The following is a 20863-nucleotide window of genomic DNA, read 5'->3' on the forward strand; positions in this document are numbered from 1 at the left end:
AAGGGATCATTGGGGACCAGCAGGCTTCCACACAGATAAACCATACCAAGTCAAGATGGGCTGGCTGAGAGAGCTGACTCAACAGAAGTTTGAGTGGTACAAAGGCCCTCAAGATTGTAGTTGACTGAATATGGTACCTGATGATGAGCTAATCGCATGATCCATTGGTTTAAAACATTGAAGTATTTTTAGGTGTATCCTTAATAAAATATGATAACAGGCCATTGGAAGGAGGGGTACTGCTGTCAGCTCAACAGGGCACTCCATTTTGAGTAATATGGTCTATTCTAAGTGACATCTTTTGAAAAGGATATTTCAAATTCAAGAATATTGATCCAGTGGAAATATGGGAGTTAGAAATTAGGTCATATGAAGAATGCTTGAGATTATGGAATATTTACTCTGGAGAAAAAGTCCTTGCTATTTTTTCTTTTTCTCTTTTAATTGAAGTATCACTGACACACAATGCTACATTATTTTCAGGTATACGACGTAGTGATTTAACAAGTCGATACCTTAGGCAACTCTCACCACAAGGAAATGACTTGCTATTTTCAAATCCTGGAAGGGATGTTAGATTATATAAACTCAAAATATTTCTAGCAACAAGAAGCAGACTGGTTTACCAAACAACCAGTTCCATAGTGGAAACTAAGGAAGAAAAGAAAATGTTGAAGAGTTTTCAAAATCTGTGCTCACAACACCATGTTCTACCCATCAACTGGCAAGCATTATAAATATGATGCACAGGCTATTAAGAGCAGAGTAAGATCCATCCTCTTGGATACATTGGTGGTGAGAATGCAAATTGGTGGAACCTTTGTAAAAAGCAACTCAGATATAGGTGTTGAGAACCTTAGATATATTCATCATTTGAGCTTATAATTATCCATCTAAGAATCTATTTTAAGAAAATAAACAGGAACGTTTGGTATACAGAGGCACTCATCAGAATATAGTTTCTACTAGCAAAATACTGGAAGCACTTTGAATGGCCCACAGTGAGTAGAAAGTAGAATAAATTGTAAAGACAGAGTGTTGAAGTGATGAGGAGCCAGACTGTATAGTCAGACCTACTGGATTAAGATTCCTCTCCTGCCATTTACTGGCTGTGTCAATGGGTGGGTTACTGAGGCTAGGTAATTCTTATCAACCCAGCTATGAATTGGATGATATACTGTTTACAGAGCCATGATGAAAATTACATATAATGTTGAATGGAAATTGTTTAGGCAGTGACTGGCACATAGTAAGCACTTAGGAGCAATCATTATGATCATTATTATATAGTAATTATGCCATTTATTAAATGTTTAGTAAATACTAGACATTTAACAATTATCTTTTTTTTAATACTCATAGTAACTCTTAGATGTATGAATCATTAATATACTCATTGTACAGATGAGGAAACTGAGGAATAGAATGGCTAAGTAGCTTTCTCAAATTCATACACATGGTACATTAGAATATAAGATTGATATCTACACTCTAATCAATGAAATGATTAGTTTCCATAAAATGAAATACTTTGTGTGTCTCTTTGCATGTCGTATCCACACACATGTATGCAACTGAGATAAGGAAACTGAAGGACTCCATAAAAATCTGCTTTTTGTTCCTTTTCCTGCTTCTATTCTTGCTAGGACCTGCACCCCCACCCCACTTTATACATGCTTCAGAACACAAATAGTGTATGTTCTCTTTGTAAGGGACAAGAAGCTCATGATTTCTTTAGATAACATTTAAGGAAGGACCTTACAGGTGAGAATGACCAGAGGAAGCTATTATATACACATTCCAGATCACAGGTCTGGACATATTGAAGCCAAGGTTCCTTGGCTCCAAGCAATAATACCTGGGCCCTGGTCTTTGTTCTAACTGGTTCCTGGATGCCTTAGAGGCCTGTACACTGGACCACAATTCTCAGTTAAAACCCCCAGACTCCAACGATGAGACTCTTACTCCTTTCCTTTCTGAGTCTCCCAGATGCTCCAAATGTAACTACTCTGTCCAGATCTTCAAGAAACTCTGCTCTTACTTCCTACTGGCTCATGTTTGATTTCCATCCTTTTGAGAAGCCAAGGGCCCTACTGGGTCCCCAGGTCTAGCCCGTCAGCATCATAATCAGACCTACACGTTTGCATGACATTTAATTATGTATTACCAGTTTCAAAAAACAGAACACCAAATTGCATATGTAACATTTACTACTTAAAATGCAAAAAAAAAAAAAAAGGGGGGGGCTGGAAATTGACATGGGTGCCTCTGTGTGATATTATAGGTGGATCTTATTTTTGATTCTGTAGACATTTCTGGGCTATGCTAACTTTTCAACTGAAATGAAAACACATGCCATTTTATATGGAGGAAAATTAAAGGAGAACAGGTATATAAATCAAAGTAATCCAAGAAAGATGTAAGGAGAATGGGTTTTCATAGATCAATCACCCTTCCTCTATTCTAGAAGTAGAGCAACTTCTTGAATTGCTGAATATCCTGAATTATCTTCTTTCTGTAAGCAACCAAATATATAGGTTAAAATTAGAAAGCGATAGATTATAAACACTCACATGTGCCACAACTGGGGTGGGTGTAGGGAAGGCTGGGGTGGGCACTGGCTCTGGCTGGATAACTATTTCAGCTGGAATTCCTCCGTCTTCGTCCCCACGGGGTTGCTGGTGGGCACAACGACCAATGTCGGCATTTTTGAAGGACACAGGCTGTGCAAAGTCCATGGGGCTAACGGAATAGGATTAAAAGTAAATGCTTTTCATTAGTTTTTCATTGTCTTGCTTCCTTACCATTAAAGTTCCCCCCCTCCTTTTCAAATGTTTTATTATTTATTTCTAGGAGAGAGAGAGAGAGAGAGACAGCGTGAGCAGGGGAGGGNCAGTCAGCACAGAGCCCGGCGCGGGGCTCGAACCCATCAACCGCGAGATCATGACCTAAGCGAAAGTCGAAAGTCGGACGCTTAACCGACTAAGCCACCCAGGCGCCCCTCCTCCCCCTTTTAAAGGCCATCAGTGCTATTTTAAAAATCGAATGAGAAGTTCTTCATTGTTTCTTCACGGTACCTCTCCCCACCTGCCCCACTCCCAGTCCTGCCATGGTTTTGTGTAGTGTATATGCAACAGGAATCCTAATATACATATATGTAATATATATAATATAATATATAATATATATTTATTATATTATTTATTATAATATTATTATATTAAATATAATATATATATAAATTAGCAGCAAGCAGAAGTACTTACACAGAGTTTATAACAAGGTTCCATACACAGCCTTCAAAAGGAGGAATATTTCTGAGTGGGGGCGGTTGAAATTCAGGTGGAGCACCCCCAACGAAAAGCTTTTTAACTTCAATTGCCTGTTCTAGTGTCAGATTTTGCATATGCCTTCTGTCTTCATCGACTTGAACGGTAAACATGCTGATAAAACATTTAAAATACACAGTATAAACCACAAAACATCCAGTAAAATTGGAAATCAAACTCTTTCCTGCTACCCCTCACCCCTTCCTCCAGTAGCTTTTAAGTGAGCCAGAATTTGATAATTAGGAACTCAACACTAAGCTAACAATATTTTTTCTCAGGCTCTGTCCCTCTGCTTCCCCCCTCCCCATTAGCTCTCCTGGAGAGTTGACAGAAAGAAGGCAATAGCGGTGCTGCAACATTAGCCTTGGCTTTGACAACACTGGCCCAAACACACAAGCCCATAGAGCTGAGGCTTCTGTACAGTGCCGTTATATCTAATCGTATAAGGCTCAGTGGGTTTAGCACAGCATGGGGTCACATTTTGTTTGGTTCTTTATTTCTTGGTTCGTGCTAGCTATTATCTTCTTGCTGGGGGACAAACTGCTCCTGAGAGTTTGGATTGCAGGACTCACCAGCAAACACTTACAGGGCGTTTTATAAAGAACATAGCTGCTGGCTTTTGAATAGAAGAGGCAGGCAAGAACATCATGCTAATTGTTCCTTGCCATGATTTTCCTTAGTGACTGTTTCATTAATTTCCCTAATTTGCTTATGAGAGATAACTCACACATTACTAACTGAGAACCTCATGCTACTTATTCACAATCCTTGGATCTTAGGGCAAAGAATCAAAGGAGACAAAAAGTCCTGAGGATGACAGTGACCAAAGGCATTTCGTCTTTTGTTCTAGATACAAGTTTTGAATTTCAGTCCCAAACAGTCGACATGAGCTCTTCATAAGTATTAGTCATTAGCCTGAGGATCTTGAATGGATTACTGAAAACTTACTACATATCTGGGGAGAAAATCAAAGTACTTAGTTGGAAAACTCAGTCCTAAAAGGCCATCTTACTTGATTTCATAAAAAATAAAAACCACATGGGGAAATAGAAATAATAAACCAGGGCATAGACACTCTGCAATGGCCCTGAGCTACTGGTTCACTTTGAGACAGTTCAGACGTAAGAGAATGAAAAAAGAATGGATTTCATTGGTGCTCAAAATGTCATTGTTCAAGGGGTGTAGAGGGAGCAGGTTGGATTTATTTTCATAGGAAACAGGGGGAAATGACATATTGGTTTTTTACCAGACTCTGGAAGATTGTGTTGGCAAAAATCAGGAGGTTCAACATTATTGCTAAGAATGTTAGTGTTTTATGAGACTTAGAAAAGCACTCACTTCTGGGCATGTGTGACTCACTGAGAAGTCCCCTTCCACACATACCTTTTCTTTTTCCTTTTTGCTAAAAGCAACCTCTTACTAACATGACATAGCAATGCTCCTAAGAATTTTAATGAGGGGTTTAAGCCACTATTAAAGATTGTCCAAGGAGAGCAAATCTCTGCTCTTGATTAGAATTTTTAAAGAGCCAGAGGCCCTCACATTTCTGATGTAGACTATCTAATCTGGTTCTGTCTCCACGACCATTATAGTGGTCCGTCCTTAGTAGATCGCAGGGTAGAGATATAAAACGCACATGAGCTTTCAGGAGGAACAGATTGCAATAAGGTATTAGTGTGGAAGTTTACTGTGTGACCTGGGCCAGTTATTTAATCTTGCTCAATCTCATTTCATTCATTTATGAAATGAGGATAAAAATACCTACTTTAAACCATGGAAAACATTAATTAAGGAATTGCACTGAAGCTGTATTACTTAGCTTCTAGCGTTGCTAGAAGACTATGGCTAAATCCTGCTTGTATTTTACATTCTAGGAGCATCAAATCTAGATTATTTATTTAGCTCTTTTTTAGAGGGGAACATTACCAATATGTCCACTAGGATTCTGGTTTATTTCCCGTTTTTTAAGTATTTATTCAATAACTCTTTACTAGGACCTACAATGTGCAAAAAGCACTACAATAAACAATGCTATTCATATTTTATGATAAGTTATCTGTATGTTCTTACAAGCTTAACAGTTGATTCTTGGAGTTTCATAATTAAATATTATATTACTTACATTTTGTTTCTTGTTTGTTTGGATTATTGGTATAAGGTTTTGTTTTCAAATGACCACCAAATGGGTTATAGAAGATACTAAGAGTAGTGCCCTGACATTTGTAATCTACATGAAAAACAAAATCTGCAATTTACTTGGAACATATTTTGGGTGGTAAGAAATAATTGGGTTGTAGTGTCCAAATCACGATCCCATTCTGGAAATCCAGATTATTCCTGAAGTATCTGGTCTAACTTTTGTGGCCTTCAGCCCAGTTCTGTACCCGTATTGAATAATGCTCTCACAAAGGTGAAAACTACTTGCTTATGCATCTACTCTTCTTTACAAGAACTTGTAAAGTTCTTGGGGCTTTACAAGAACTGCTGGCCACATAAGTTGGGGTCCAAGAGAAGGTTCAGAAGGCAAAACACAGAAGGCACGGATCTCTGGAGTACCATGGAATTAGAAACCAAAGTAACTCAAATGGGATTTTTGCAGAGGGAGTAGAAAAGGTGAGAGAGTGAAGGAGGAAGAATAGAGAGAGGGGAAGGAGAGAGAACAGGGCAAGGACAATCTTGAAAAGTTTGCCTCTCAGTTTGGTAAAAATCAATGATTTTGTGAGGTGGTATGAAAGTTACTATTTTATCCAGGGCTTTAAGAAAAGAAGCGATAACTGACATTGATGATGTGAATAGTGTTGGGAGAAAGCAAGTGTTTCCAAATTAATCAATATGAAGTAATACAATCTTTGAGGTCATAAAAAAGAGTAAGAATAAATAGTCGACAAGCACAGGTAGAGGTGTGAAAATTTTATACATCTGGGTTTGAAATCCTGGCTCTGTTATTTACTAGTTACGTGATTTTGGGCAAGTTAGTTAATACTTCTTCATCTGTGATGAAAGGGTATTAATGAAAATCTCATATACGTTTAGAATGATCAAAGGAAATAATCTGTGTCTAGTATTTGACACAGAGCATGTCATAGAACAAGTCTGAAGCATTGAAGAATGTTTCTGGGTGAAGTTCTTAGCGTCATTAGCGATCTCTGGTTAATCAGTTAATTGAAGCACTTGCTTAAAGGATATGTGATGCTTATGTTTTGACCTTAGAGCGCTGAATGAGACATTATGGTAGCAGATGTGTTCTTGCTTTGCTGCCGAGTTCAGTGACTACCCACTAATATGTTCAATACATTATCCTTTAATTAACAGCGAATGGCAAAACTGTTTGTTTATATGGCCAATTAACCGAATGACCAGTTTCCAGTGATGTACTGTACACCGAACTTAATCAAATAAAGGTTGGATTAATGGCCAACAGCTGTGAAGTTGGCATAATAAAATGCCCTTCTTGAAGAGACACCTGTTAAAAGGACACCTTAGTGTAAGATCGTAATGCACTTGGGGACATAAGAATCCTTTCTGTACAGAATAACATATCCTGGGGGATTTTTTTTTGTCAACTGTATTTCTCAAGTCTGCACTTGTTTATTGAAAATTTTTTTTAATGTTTAAAGGTGTTACAAAGTCCTTCTCACAATGAGAAGGACTAGCATTTGGCAAACAACCTGAAATCTGGTCTAGAAGACATGTGAAATAGTATTTCAGAGCGGTCCTTAAGATTCAAATGAGGAAATTCAGTTTGCATTCCTCCTCAGAGATCATGACTGCAATATCTGGTTATTAGGTTAGTAAAAGTTCCTAGTTCATCTGAATATTGATCCCTCATTTGTCTGAATCATGGTTTCTAAACATCTCAGTTAGTAGATATTCTGCAAGAATGCTTAGTATCAAGGAACGCTTTGTCATTTACTTAGAAGATAAGACATTCTTATTGTATACCTAAACTGTTATCCACACAAAAGGATAATTAGAAAATCTAGGTCTGTATAGAAGAGCATCTGTTCCCTTGAACTCTTGTTAGACCTCCATACTGTTGTTGTATTTAAAAATATTCTCAGGGTGCCTGGGTGGCTTAGTCGGTTAAGCGTCTNTTAAAAAAATAAAAAATAAAAAATAAATAAAAAAAATATTCTCTGTGTCTTGAGGTTTTCTCACATTCCATTTCCAGTTCTTTTCTATGTTTTCAGTCTAATTAAATGGCTTGCTGGTTTGGAGGTTGGAAGTGTCTAGGCTTCTGTTTCCTTTTTTTCTAATTGTCCTTCTAAACGGATTAACAGAGTTGTCATACAACATGTTGATGAAAGCTACAGACGACTTTCCAATAAAGGAAATATCAAGTGCCGCAGCATTCTGGAGAAATCAAAGATTGGTTTATAACACTATTACTGCCAATTTTGTGACTCAGGGCTGGGAAGCAAGGGCTCTCATGGTTCCTTTGAGAGGCAGCCTCCGCACACTGATGGCTGGACAGCAGCCTCTTCCCTTCTCTCCTTCAGCTCTGTTCCCTCATGAAGCCACTCCGCGGGGGCCCTGTGCACGTTGCACGGGGACAGGAGCGATGCATGCACTTAGCAGTTCTCAGTAGGTCCTGCAGCTGCTGCACACTCCGGATCCGTGACAGGTTTCTAAGCAGCTGCCATAACTGCTTTGGAACCTGAATGAAATAGCAGCTGCCAAAGGCTGCTGGTTCCGGCTGAGCTATTCTGTGTGTTTCACTATGCGCATACCTTATTTGAGAAGAGAATATTTGAGAGGTGCGGAGGGAGGGATTTTTCTTATCTATAGCTTCAGAAGATGTATTTGGTTTTTCCAAAGCTGGAGCGGAGAACTGCACAGCGTAAAAATGCTAAGAGAATTCCTAGGGGCCAAGGTAAATGAGGTTCCTGAGGTATGAAATGTAAAGAAGATGGAATTAAGCGACTTGATAGTTTCACAATGCATTGTACGACCACACATACAAAGGTCCAGGAAGAGGCTAATGTGAACCAAGGCGTTTATGTTAGTTACAAGTTCTCTAAGGCTATTGTTACCCTTTAGTCCTCTCAACATGAACAGAATGTTCTCTCCCGTCGTGAAACGGACTCGGCTCTGGTTTGATGACAATTTTCCGCATTGTCCGTGTCCCCATGGAGAGATGCACTTCCAGACGGCCCTTGTTTAGGAATATCGCATAATAGGCCTGCAATAGCAAGGGGTTGTCAAAGATTAAAGGGAGATCTCAACTATGACAGTGTTAAAGCTTCCGTGACACATCTCAGATTCATTGGCTCTGATTTCTTACCTGAGAATTTGAGACTCAACATTTTCTTACAGTATTTTAAGTGGCTGGCAATAGCTTTTTAATCATTGGCCACTTTTGCTTGTTAGATGATGTGGAAAGCAGATGTACAGGAGTCTCTGCAAACCAAATTTGCCATGCTGAAGGTAACAGCTGTGTTTGCGCTGGGTCTCTAACTCACAAAACCCGTCAGGAAATAAAGGGTGTCAATCCCTCTCCCTCATATTCACAAGTGGACAGCTAGCTTCTGGAAATCAGATCTGACTCCCAATCTTGTGGCATTTTGAGTGTTTAGGCTTCAATTTGTTCTCTGAGCTGCTGGAATAGATTGCTATCACCAACACGTAACTTGTCTCCCACACTTAGAAAGAAGGAAGACAACTTTTCATCCACAAACATGACTGCTTTCTTCTTGCTACTGTTACTATAGCAACCAGTGTGGTTTTGAGATCGGATTATGAACCCCAGGGAGTTTGAATGCATTTCTTGTCCCCAAAGCTAATGCTACGTGTGCTCCCTTTCTTGTAGAGCGTGAGGGCACCATGATCACTCAGTCCACCATGCGTCACCTGCAGTGGTGAAGAGGGTGTCAATCATCTGCCATGATGCTTTCAATGATTTACTAAATTGTCTAGGCAGCTGCATGTCCCAAGCACAATGTCCAGAGGACCTGGACTTGTGCTCACCATCCATCAAAGAGGCAACTACAAACTATTCCCTCAATTAAAATTTTCTCAGCTGAATGACTGATGTCTCAAACTCCTTTAGCAGAACAGAATCACAAATAACCCTATGGCATCAAAACGTTAGCTTTGGAAAATAAAATACGTCAGGGTAATCAGCAGTGGTTCTACAACAGAGGTAGACTATTTAACATCGTTTCCTCTTTCAAATAGCACTTACTATGAGACTTAAAAAATGAATAGCCATTATCATTAAAATGTTGAAACATTAACATATTATTTCCAATTGACTTTGTAGTATAGTACTTAATATGTTCTCATTTTAATTGTTTTAACGGGCACATGTTCTATTTTAGGAGCTATCCTGAAAACTGGTGATTCAAGTCCATTTATTTAGTCTTGAAGAGGAGAAATTTGGAGTCAGTAGGTGGTGCTTAATTATCTGACAATGACTTGGGAAACACCTATTCTGTAGTGAAAATCTACTTCAGAAATGTCTGATCTGGTCCCCTTATTGTAACCAGTTTATTATTTATAACAGTAGGAAAGAAATTTTATTTTTCAGGATTAAAAGATAAGGAATTTAAGAGGAGATTTATATCAGTGCTTACTATGTGCTGTAAGAAATGAGAGAAAATAACACCTTTTCCTCCCTCTATTCTTTAAAAAATATTTTTAGTTTTACAATTTGATACATTAATCGCAACGTAAGAGACATATGTGAAAACAATGGAGCTATCTATGCTCACAACTGTACAATTAAATAGATACCTGTAAATCTACACCCAAGTTAAGAAACAATATGATTGTATCTTCAGTGAGTTTCCTCCCAACACCATCCCCCAGGTCCACTATCTTAGAGGTAACCCTAACATGGAATTTATGTTTATTATTCCCTTGTTTTTTGAAAATTGTCTTTGAAAATTCACATGTATATCTGTAAACAATATGCTATATAGTGTTACCTTTTTTATGTGTATTTTATTTATTTTTCTTGTGTGTGGGGGGGCAAGAGGCAGAGAGAGGGGGACAGAGGATCTGAAGCGTCAGCTTTGCACCGACAGCACGGATTTCGATGCGGGACTCAAACTCAAGAACGGTGAGATCATGACCTGAGCTGAAGCAGGATGCTTACTGACTCAGCCACCCAGGTGCCCCACTTTTTTTTTTAAGATTTTATTTTTAAGTTATCTCTAGAGTTGGAGCTCTCACGTACAATCTCAAGATCAAGAGTTGCACACTCTACCAACTGAGCCAGTCAGTCACCTCTGTTTAGTGTTGCTTATATTAGAAATCTATAAAAATGACATCATACAGTATGTAGTACATTTTTTCACTTCTCTTCAGTTTCTAATATTCATCTATTTTATTATGTTGAGTTTTTTTTTTTTAAATCAGGAATAGGTATTAAATGTCACCAACTGATTTCTCTGCATCTATTGAGATGATTATATAATTTTTAGATTTTGTGATATCAAACTACTCTAGTATTCCTGAGATAATGAAAGTTACTCATGATTATATATCTTTAAATTTATTTTGTTTGCTCTTTATTTTTCTTGGGGAGAAGAATAAGATTTATTATATAGTATGTTGGATTACATGGGTTTGAACTATGTGGATCCACTTATATGCAGATTTTTATAAATAAATACAATACAGTATTATACATGTATTTCTCTTCCTCTTGTTAATAATGTTTTCTTTTTTCTAGCTTACTTTCAGAATATAGTGTATAATACATTGTATAATACAAATAATATACAATATGTGTTAATCAACTGATTATGTTATGGGTAAGGCTTCTGGCCAATAGTAGGCTATTTGTAGTTAAGCTTTTGGGGAGTCAGGAGTTATATGTGGATTTTTGACTATGTGGAGGGGCTGTAGTGTCTCTACCTCCCATTTTGTTCAAGGGTCCACCATATTACTGTTACTCAATTTTAAGTGAGAAAAGTGATTTTAAAAACAGATAAGATCACAAACAACATAACCTGGTTTGTAAGGATGCATGAATATTTAGGGACATATTTGTAAAGCATTTCATTCTTTGGTAATGGCAGACTAGGTAATTGCTATGAACTCTTTCACTAAGAAAAACAAGATTACATGGAAAAAATATATATTTAAAACCATAAAATTGAAAGTCCTGGAGGAATGTCAAGGCAGTAAAGACTTATGGTGCTTAAGAGACAGCTTTTAACAGAATCAAATGGCTATGGGCTATGAAAACTGAAGTTCACAACTTATGATGCAGACACTATGTAGGCTTTATGTTCATGTCATGAGTGAAACTGAGCATATACTACTGTCCATGTGAGTGCTGGTTGTGCTCTATTAGCCTTCTCTCTCCCAGGTCCATTCTCTGCCTTCTCTGTGTCCAGAGAGGGTAGAGTGGGTCAGGCTTCAATAGACTGCATCATGTTGGCTAATGAAACTGGGAAATTGATCCTAGAAGGAACTTAAATTTGATTTTAAGGGACCCTAGCTGTATATATCTACAGATATCCAGATAAGGAATTGGATTACGAGACAAGAGAATATGATTGTAATTAGATTGTATTTTAAGCTTTCTCTCTTCAAATATGCATATGCTAAATCTATAAGAAATACAGGTACAAATGTAAGTGTGACTGCACCTAGGGCTGACCAACAAGGAAAACCATAGTGGAGATAACTGTCCTAAGAAAGATGATAGGAGAAATAAATGATGCAAATCTAAATGTATAAGGACAACTTATAGGGGTTCCTGAGTCACTTAGTTGGTTAAGTGTCTGACTTTGGCCCAAGTCTTGGTATCATGGTTCATGACAAGCCCTACTCTGGGCTCTGTGTTGACAGCTCAGAGCCTGAAGCCTGCTTTGGATTCTGAGTCTTCCTTTCTCTCTGCCCCTCTCCTGCTCATGCTCTGTGTCTCAAAAATAAATAAATGTTAAACATTTTTAAATAATTAAAAATCAAATAAAGACAATTCCAAAACCGCAATGTCTCACCAGTCTTCTTATAAAATAACTGTTTTACGTAAGAACTAGGGAAAATGCATCATTAACTAGGTTGAAGTTACCTGTCCAGTTTGCCTTCGTTTCCTACGAGGTTGAGCTGGTGTCCCTCCACTTCCCAAGAGAATGATCCCAGACTCATTTTTGGTACTGAAGGACAGGTTGATTTCTGTGCCTACATCAATCGGCACAGGGGACAGCTCTACGAAACCAGGCTTGGGGAAGCTGACTGTGTAAACATTCTGTGGGTAAAAGAAAAAAAGAGAAGAAAATATCAGAAAAAAATTTAAATTAATATCTCCATCTGACTCTCCTCCAAGCACTCAGTGGCACCATGAAATACACGGTTTGAGAAAGCATGAAACTCAGAGTTACATGGAAAGCTTAGGAGCAACTGAAGAAACACTATTCCCAGGCATGACAGAACTTTCTAAGCAGTTTGGGTTTAAATAAAAATCCTGGCATCTGTTTTTATTTGAGCACTTTTGATTTAACATACAGATGATTATCATTGACCGATAATATTTTCTTTTGGTTTAGTTCTGTATTGCTAAATCTCTGTTGAAAACAGTCTCAAAATCCCTTTAGTACCCTTTATCAACTGTTTGTTTTATAGATGAGTATGACCATGGTCTATATCTGCATTTTCCTTAGTGATAACCCCAAGGTAAGATGTCCAATGCTATCAAATGTATAAATACATTCCAGAAAATTTTAAAAAATCAGGTAAAACCTGAACACCATTTTGTAGTCCACTTTACTTCTCAAAATGAAAATAGTACCATTGTCCTTAATAATAAAATTAAAGCAGTGACATATCAGGTAGTCACAAAGTATAAAAGAGAGAAAGCAAAACTCACCTGTATCTAAAAGCTGATCAGAAGCATAGAGTGTTTATCATTCATTGATTCATTCATTCATGTGTTCATCATGCATGCATTCATTCATTTATTTTTCACAACCTTGCTCTCCTTCTCTCTCCTCCTCTCTATATTTACATTGAATCTTGATAGGCACATTCCTTTGTAAATTCTTTTTTAATTGATGTATGTGGGAGATACCTCTCTCAGGAGACATAGGTCTCATCATCGCTTTTAATGGCAGAAGGACATTCCATTGTATAAATGTGCTAGGATTTATTTAAGCAAGCCCATGTCATTGGGCATTTTGAGTGCTCATTTTAAAAGTTCTGGATTTTGCTGGAGTAAAAGCAAGGCATCCTCTAGCACAGGATATTTTCACTCACAGGGATTTAGGTCTAGGAAGGTGTCATAAGTATTGTAAAATGTAACATCTATTTCATTTTCAATTTTCAAATCACAGACTTTTGGATAGTTCTGATAAAACTACTGTGCAGACTTTTCAATATTTATCCACACCACTTCTGCCTCATATTTCAGTCGTAAAATAATTTCTGGTGATGGAAAAGTGCCTTTACAGAATTATCATTTTCACATATACAGGCTATTCATTTTCTGGACAGTTTTCCATCCTTTATATATCTTCGGGATGTGGATGAGAGTAGCCTTTGGAAGATTAAAACTCTCAGTAAAACTTCCTTAGGGCTCCTGGGTGGCTCAGTTGGTTAGGCTTCTGACTTCAGCTCAGGTCAAGATCTCAAGGTTTGTGAGCTTGAGCCCCACCTTGGGCTCTGTGCTCACAGCTCCAAGCATGGGGACTGCTTCGGATTCGGTGTCTCCCTCTCTCTCTATGACCCTTTCCTGCTCTGTCTCTGTCTCTCTCTCAAAAATAAACATTAAAATAATAATTGAAAAAACTTCCTTAAGGAAGTCTGCATAGATCTTTAGAGTTTCAGGTCTGTATTTCACTCTTCCTTATTCCTGAGCTTCTCATGGTGGATATCAATGCCAATTCCAAATTGGAGCCTCTAACTATGAACCATGAAGACCCTGAAAGTTCTGGTCTCACAGATGGATTTCTTTTTTCTTTCTCCTATTCTTCCGTCATTTTCCTGAATTCTGTAGTCATGCTTTAAAATAATTTTAGTTGGAGAAAGCAGCTGAGATGAATAGTAGTGTCATATCAAGGCAATCAAAAATTTTTAAGTATGATATAGTTAACATTAAAAAAAAAGCAAACTCATTACTTTCAGAAGTCCCATAAACTTCTTACTAATATTTCCTAATGACTGTTGACTCTTGCTTAAAGATATTTTAAGAGAGCAGAGCTGGATCTGTTTTTCTCTCTCCTGTGAGTTGGCCCCTGTTGGAGAGTCAGGGCAGAGTAGTTAACTGGAACTAGGGGGCAGCTTTGGCTACAAAGAAAAGATATCAAAGGACTTTGCAGTCCTGGCAAAGATGGTCTTTGTAGATGGTTCCTAGTCTGTGCCATTTTCAATGAAAAGCAGGCTTGACTTTCAAGCTATAGACAAGATGCTGTGTACTAATGATTATGGCATAAACAATTACATGTTATTTGTGTAAATTCCTAGTACATTCCTGAAAAAAATGAAAGACTGATAATAAAGTTATATATAACATATAGAGATAAAATAAATCTGAAATAGATAACAAAAATGAGGAAAAGGGAAAATTACTATTGGAAAAGGAGAGAGAATCAGAAAAGAGATTAATAATAAAAATAGATGTTATGAAGTATGATACATCTGGGAAATAGATTCACAATTTGGGGTCTTCATCATACCATTTCCTGCATTTAGGTGATTATGGTAATTTGTAGAAGGGCTTAAATCTTGCTTTGTTATTTATGCATAGCTAAGACTAGGGTCGGTAGGAATTTAAAGTATATTAATGAGGGACTGCTCCCTGTAAGAGCACCCAAACTAAGTAAATTTAGTCAGATGCGAAAGTATTTAGGAAGCCATTAAAAAAAACTAACCTCCAGTGAACATCCTTTGGTAACGCCAACGTAGTCAGGGCTACTGAGTATATTATATGGAGTTCTCGAAATTTCAATATCTTTGAGGCAGCCAGAATATTTCTTCAAATTTACTTCTGGTCTGTTGAAGAGTTACATGGAAAACAAAAGCAACATCGTTAGGGACATGGTAGTATGGTGTTTGTGACTACCGGACACAGCCATATAGAGCAAACTGACACATGGGCAGGTGTGTGTTCCTCAAATTGTGCACACGTGCACACATGTATCCAGCAAATCATGCTTCCCCTATCCACTGGCTGGATGAACTGGATGTTACCCCTATCCTGCAGAAAGAACCTTTATGTAGTCCTTTCTCTCTTTTAAAAATAATCTCACTCACATCGTTTGAATTCACTATACAGGAATTACTGATTTCTTAAGTGCTTCATATGTGTAATAAAATGGTTTTCTTTTTTTTTTTGTAACAAAGAGTAGAAAATTGAGTAGGCAGCATAATAAAACTATGAACCAGAAAAGTTAGAAAAACTGGCTAAAAACTTAGGGAAACATTTATTTTGAAATTTTTTTGTCAGTGAGACTTTTTGGGGGGAGAGAGGGAGCAATTGAAGTTTAAGATTATATTATATTTCTCTTTAAATTTTTAACTAAAATAAAGCCTCAGAAACATTCTTTTGGAATACATAGTCTAAAAAAATACTTAAACATTGGATTTACAGATTGACCCCAAAGTCCTTATTTTATAATGGAGCAATAACAAAATATAACAACCAAAAGCACAAAACCCATTTTCCCTAAGGCTGAAAATGGCATCTATACCCAAATAACACCTGCATGTTTACTTTTTATTCATTATTGTTTAGAAAACAACAAAGATGCTAGCACACATTAAGTGCTCAATGGGCAGCAGCTAGTAGGAAGTCAGTGATGATCCTTCTTTATTGACTCGATAGCAGCACTGTCCGATGGAACTTTCTGTGATGATGGAAATATTCTGTTCTGCATTATCCAAATCAGTAGTTTCTGGTCACATGTGGCTTCTGGCCCTTGAAATGAAGCTTATGCCAATGAGAAACTGGACATTGTTATTTAATTTTATTTAATTTAAAGTTAAGTAGTCACTGTGGCTAATGGCTACCATATTGAATAATACAGGTCTGTCGGGATAAAATATAATAATACTTTTTTTTGGTGTTAATAAGTATCTGTAAAACCTACCCAGTCAACACCAAAATATTATTAGGATAATGACTAATTCTCTCATGGTTCCATAATGCCAGGATTCCTTTTTTTTTTTTCCCTCAGTAAAAAACATAGGGCATAAGGAAAAACAGGTGGGAAAGAAAATCAGACCCTGGCATGTGTATCAGGTGATCTATGTCCTGCCACGTATTTGTTCTGTCTTTTTCTTTCTCTGGAACTACTTCATCTTCTTTGATCATTTCTCCTTATTCCCAAGGTCTTCTGTTCAGTCAACTGGTTATTATGAAGAACATGCCCAACCAGAAGGTAAAGATCTTGCTTATATTCTCACTTATAAAGTAAGAGGAATGAGTGAATTTTATTCCCAGTGTTCATTTGCTTCCATATTTCCTTTTAGAGGGTGACTACTCTATCACAAATTTTTCAGAGGTCCTATTAATAAAGTAAGTCTCTTCTACAAGTTATACAGTTCACTGTTTCGTGGACATACAATGAACTATTTCAAAACATGATGATTTACTAGGCTCAATGCTATGAAAAGAACGGGAGATAAGCAATCACATGTGATCAGACTCCTAATGGTAACCACAGGCCTCTTCCTCTGTTTGCCTCAAAGGCAGCATTGCAAAGCTGTATAGTGTCACTCCAGAGTTTTCTATATCTCCATTGAAAGCCAGCCTTTGCCTTTTAGCCATCCCCGCAAACAGCATGACTAGGCTCATAACTATATTGTGATAAAACAACTTGGATTATTTTGTTTTGCGTATATTTTCATTTCTATAGATTCTAGTTCCTGGTATTAGAAGTCTAGACTTTGCTTTAAAAATGTCTTGGCTAAGTTCGGCCATATTATCTCCTTTCCAGAAATACGGCATAGTTAGGCTCTGAAATATCAAAACACCAGGCTCTAGCCAGGGTGTGCCAGGCCTGCACATCTCTGGGCTTTGATCAGCTACTTACGGGGGCCTGCTGCTCATAGCTTGCATGCTAATGTCTTTCTGCAAACAGCAATTAAAATGCTCCTGGGAAGCTAGGGGGACCATCCACAAACTTCTTCACCGTTAAGGCAAATACTTGTTTAAAATATATTATTTCCAGAGATTCCTTTTATCTGGCTTCATAGCTAATTCTAAATAAACATGACAATAAAGAAGCAGCTTTGCAAAGAGGTGCAAGGGCCCGGTAAACATTTGCATATTTGCAGGCTTGCAGAAAGCAGCGAGGCAGTGGTGAGCATTTGGAACACAGGCTGATTGCTCAGCAGACAGTATGGTACTAGACAGATGGGAGTCCAGGGTTCAACCCAACAGACCGCTCTGCTCTGCTCTCCAAGAGCTACATTGTGCGGGTCAACTTGACCAGCCGCCCTTTGTATGTGTGCTCCTGCGCATGTGCACCAGAGGGCATTGTGCGAGGCAGTTCAAAAAAGAAGCAGAGCAAATCTGTCCTCTTGGTTGGTGAAACAAATGAAATTGCAGCCGCGGGTGAGCAGCAGCATGTCTGTAAGTAAAGGGCAGCACGAGAACCCTCAGAATGCATTACTTGCTCATGAAATGTCCTATGAATAAAGCTGCATAGGTATTGCTCTGCTTCTGCACCGCTGCTGTATCTAAGAAGCCACATTTACCCAACCCATGCACTTGAAGAAGGCATGCATAATTTAAGTTTTACCTTGCTTTCATACTAGGTCAAAGGGAAGAGAAAAAAAAAACACCATGATTTACTTAAAATTGCATTTTCATTTAGTAAAACAATTAACTTTAATCATAAGTCTTTTTAAAATGTGTCACACAGCGATCTTAAAAAGAAGGCAATGTGAAAAACCAACAGAACAGAAAACAGACATATGCTCTTGGCCACCGTAAAATTAGGGTCCAAAGATGACCATTTTCCACATTATTCTATGAGAAATTTTTCCTTTGAAGTATACATTTAAAATACGAATTTTAATCAATCTTATGAATGGGAAAATGCACAAATGTTGCTATGCTGTAGTATTCATGAGTTGTAAATATTGCCTCTCAATGAGCTTGAATTTAATGTATGTAAAAATAATTTATGTTTACTTCATCTTTTGAATTTTACCATATTAAGATCCTGTCTGTGGGCAAAATAACAGCAAACAAAGAATGCACGGCTCCTTGATTAGCCACAGATATATGTGTAAAGATTGTACTGGGATGATGTGCCTTCCCATAGAAATATCATAATTATAAAATGCTGTACTGTGCGAGTAAAAACATTTTGATACAGATTTATTAAATATGTAGTCTGAAAACTAATACATAAACCCATCTCAATATAGCTAACATATATACCTTGGTAGATAATTCCTAAAATCACTTTATGGTAATTAAAACCAAGTCATCTCTAGGGTATATAAAGCTATATCTTGATAGCCTTATTTTGGCTATAACTAATTTACTCATAGGAAATTTAGTTAATGATCTTTCAAAATAAATCTTAGACTCAAGCAACTATTAGATCTGCACTTATACGGTGTCTGGCACATAGTAGATTCTCAGGGAACACTGTTGACAATAAACAGATTTTTGAATAATCACTATGTCACAATCCAAATGGATGTGATCTGCACTGATTTTTCTGACCAGACACTGTAAGTCTACATTCCTAACACAAGTACATTATAGCCAGGTTATTTGCATCATGAAGCTTATGAATTTACTCCCTTGAAAGGCTGGTAATTAGTTGCCTGGTCCATGAGTTTAAGCACAGGGAGAAGACTAAAACTCAGTCTGTAGGCTAGCTATCATAAAATGAAATTGAAATTGCACTGCTCTATTAGGAAATACAAAAACAACCGACTACTATATTTCGCAGTTCTGAGAATCCCTCCAATCATAGTGTGTCTTTTAAGAGAAGGAACACCAAGGGTGCCTGGGTGGCTCAGTCGGTTAAGTGTCTGATGCTTAGTTTTGGCTCAGGTCATGACCTCATAGTTCCTGAGTTCAAACCCCCCATCAGGCTCTGCACAGTGTCAGTGCAGAGCCTGCTTGGGATTCTCTCTCTCTCGCTCTCTCTCTCCTTTTTCCTCTGCCCCTCCCCCACTCAAGCTGTCTCTGTCTCTCTCAAAAATAAACTTAAGAGAAGAAACACTGAGATAGGACTTTTATAACCATTAAAACCTAACAAGCTAACTAAACAAAACGAAAATTAAAAACGTGGTAGTCTGTATTTGTAGTAATGCCTTATGGTTTAACCAAAATCAATTCATTCCATTCTAATTAAACTCAATTAACATTTATTGAGCACCAAGTGCTTTAGAATGCTTATTTCTTATGAGATGTTTTACAACAAGCAGTAAATTAATTAAATGCCACATGAAATATTTCCTGAGATTTTTTAGTTTCTTGCATTTATTTTTTGAACTAAACTATGAGTTAATTATATCTCTCCATCCTGCTATCTAGAAAACATATGTGAAATTTAAAATAAAATGTTGGTATGAGAATAGCTAATATAGCTTTAGCATTAAGGCATATGGGAAAGCCCCAACACAGCATTAGTATGCTAATGCTTAGCAACAAAATAGGTTATACTCACAGTATTCTGGAACACTGACTGATTTTTCAAACACTAAGCAATGTCAGTGTGCCATTATCTCCAGTGAATGTGCGAGAAGAGGAATTACAAGATGTACATTCAACTCTAGCTTCCACCTTTAATTACTTTTACAATTCTTTTCTTCAGGTGGATATGAGGGAAATAGTGATTTCCATCCATCTCTTCAACAAAGATATCAAATTAATCCTTGGGTGTCTAAATCCTGGTGTTGTTCTAACATGTAAAATGTTTTTTTTTTTTTTTAATTAAACCTTTCTGCAACTAAAGGTTATGTGACATTCCTGTTGTAATTAAACTTCAGAACTCCAGTGAGCAGAGTGGCCATTTAATTAAAACTTAATCCGTAGCTCTAAATATATACTAAATTACCTCAAGTTTCTCAGTGTTGGAAGACCGCCAAAATATATTTTATCATCTGCTTTCAAGTCAAGACCAAAGTTGTTTCCAGAAGATGAAGTTGCTAGGTTCTCCTCCTGGTTAGTATCTATATCTACAATTGATATGTTGGCTGTAAAGGAGAGAAAACATTTTACTTGAGCAAGACCAACCACATCTGTATTATCACTGTTACTTCAAGATAAATTTACTTTAATTTCCAAATTAACATTGGCTTTTCCTAAACATTCAAACCACATATATCTATTGAATAATTGTGGAAACAACGACATCAATAAAGTATTAAACTATCCACAAAGAGGACTTAAGAAGAATAGCCTGACAAAGGAAGAGAGGCACTTACTGTTTAAATTGTTTTGTTTAGAAAGCAGATGGGAACCCCTTAATTCATTGATTTTCTCCCCTTCGTTCTGGGGAGTCAGGCTAGGCTCTTTCTGAATTATGTGCTTTCTCACCATAATATTTGCTTAGGCCTAGCTTTCAACGGCTTCATATATTTTGGACCCTTGATGCACACTGAGGCATCAG

The 20863-nt window shown here is 37.3% G+C and overlaps 1 protein-coding gene across 1 annotated transcript in view; it reads right to left on the reverse strand.

Annotated features, from left to right (window-relative positions):
- Positions 1-20863, reverse strand: part of LAMA2 (laminin subunit alpha 2) — a 500973-nt gene that overhangs the window by 31044 nt on the left and 449066 nt on the right. The window contains exons 50-55 of the mRNA XM_077775991.1: positions 20309-20447; positions 15152-15272; positions 12358-12534; positions 8363-8511; positions 3267-3443; positions 2574-2742 (exon numbers count right to left, since the gene is read on the reverse strand). Coding sequence (XP_077632117.1) covers positions 2574-2742; positions 3267-3443; positions 8363-8511; positions 12358-12534; positions 15152-15272; positions 20309-20447 — 932 coding nt within the window. The remainder of the gene's footprint in view (positions 1-2573; positions 2743-3266; positions 3444-8362; positions 8512-12357; positions 12535-15151; positions 15273-20308; positions 20448-20863) is intronic.

The sequence above is a fragment of the Crocuta crocuta genome, unplaced genomic scaffold (assembly GCF_008692635.1).
Source record: "Crocuta crocuta isolate KB4526 unplaced genomic scaffold, BGI_CrCroc_1.0 scaffold25, whole genome shotgun sequence".
In the NCBI taxonomy this organism is placed as follows: domain Eukaryota; kingdom Metazoa; phylum Chordata; class Mammalia; order Carnivora; family Hyaenidae; genus Crocuta; species Crocuta crocuta.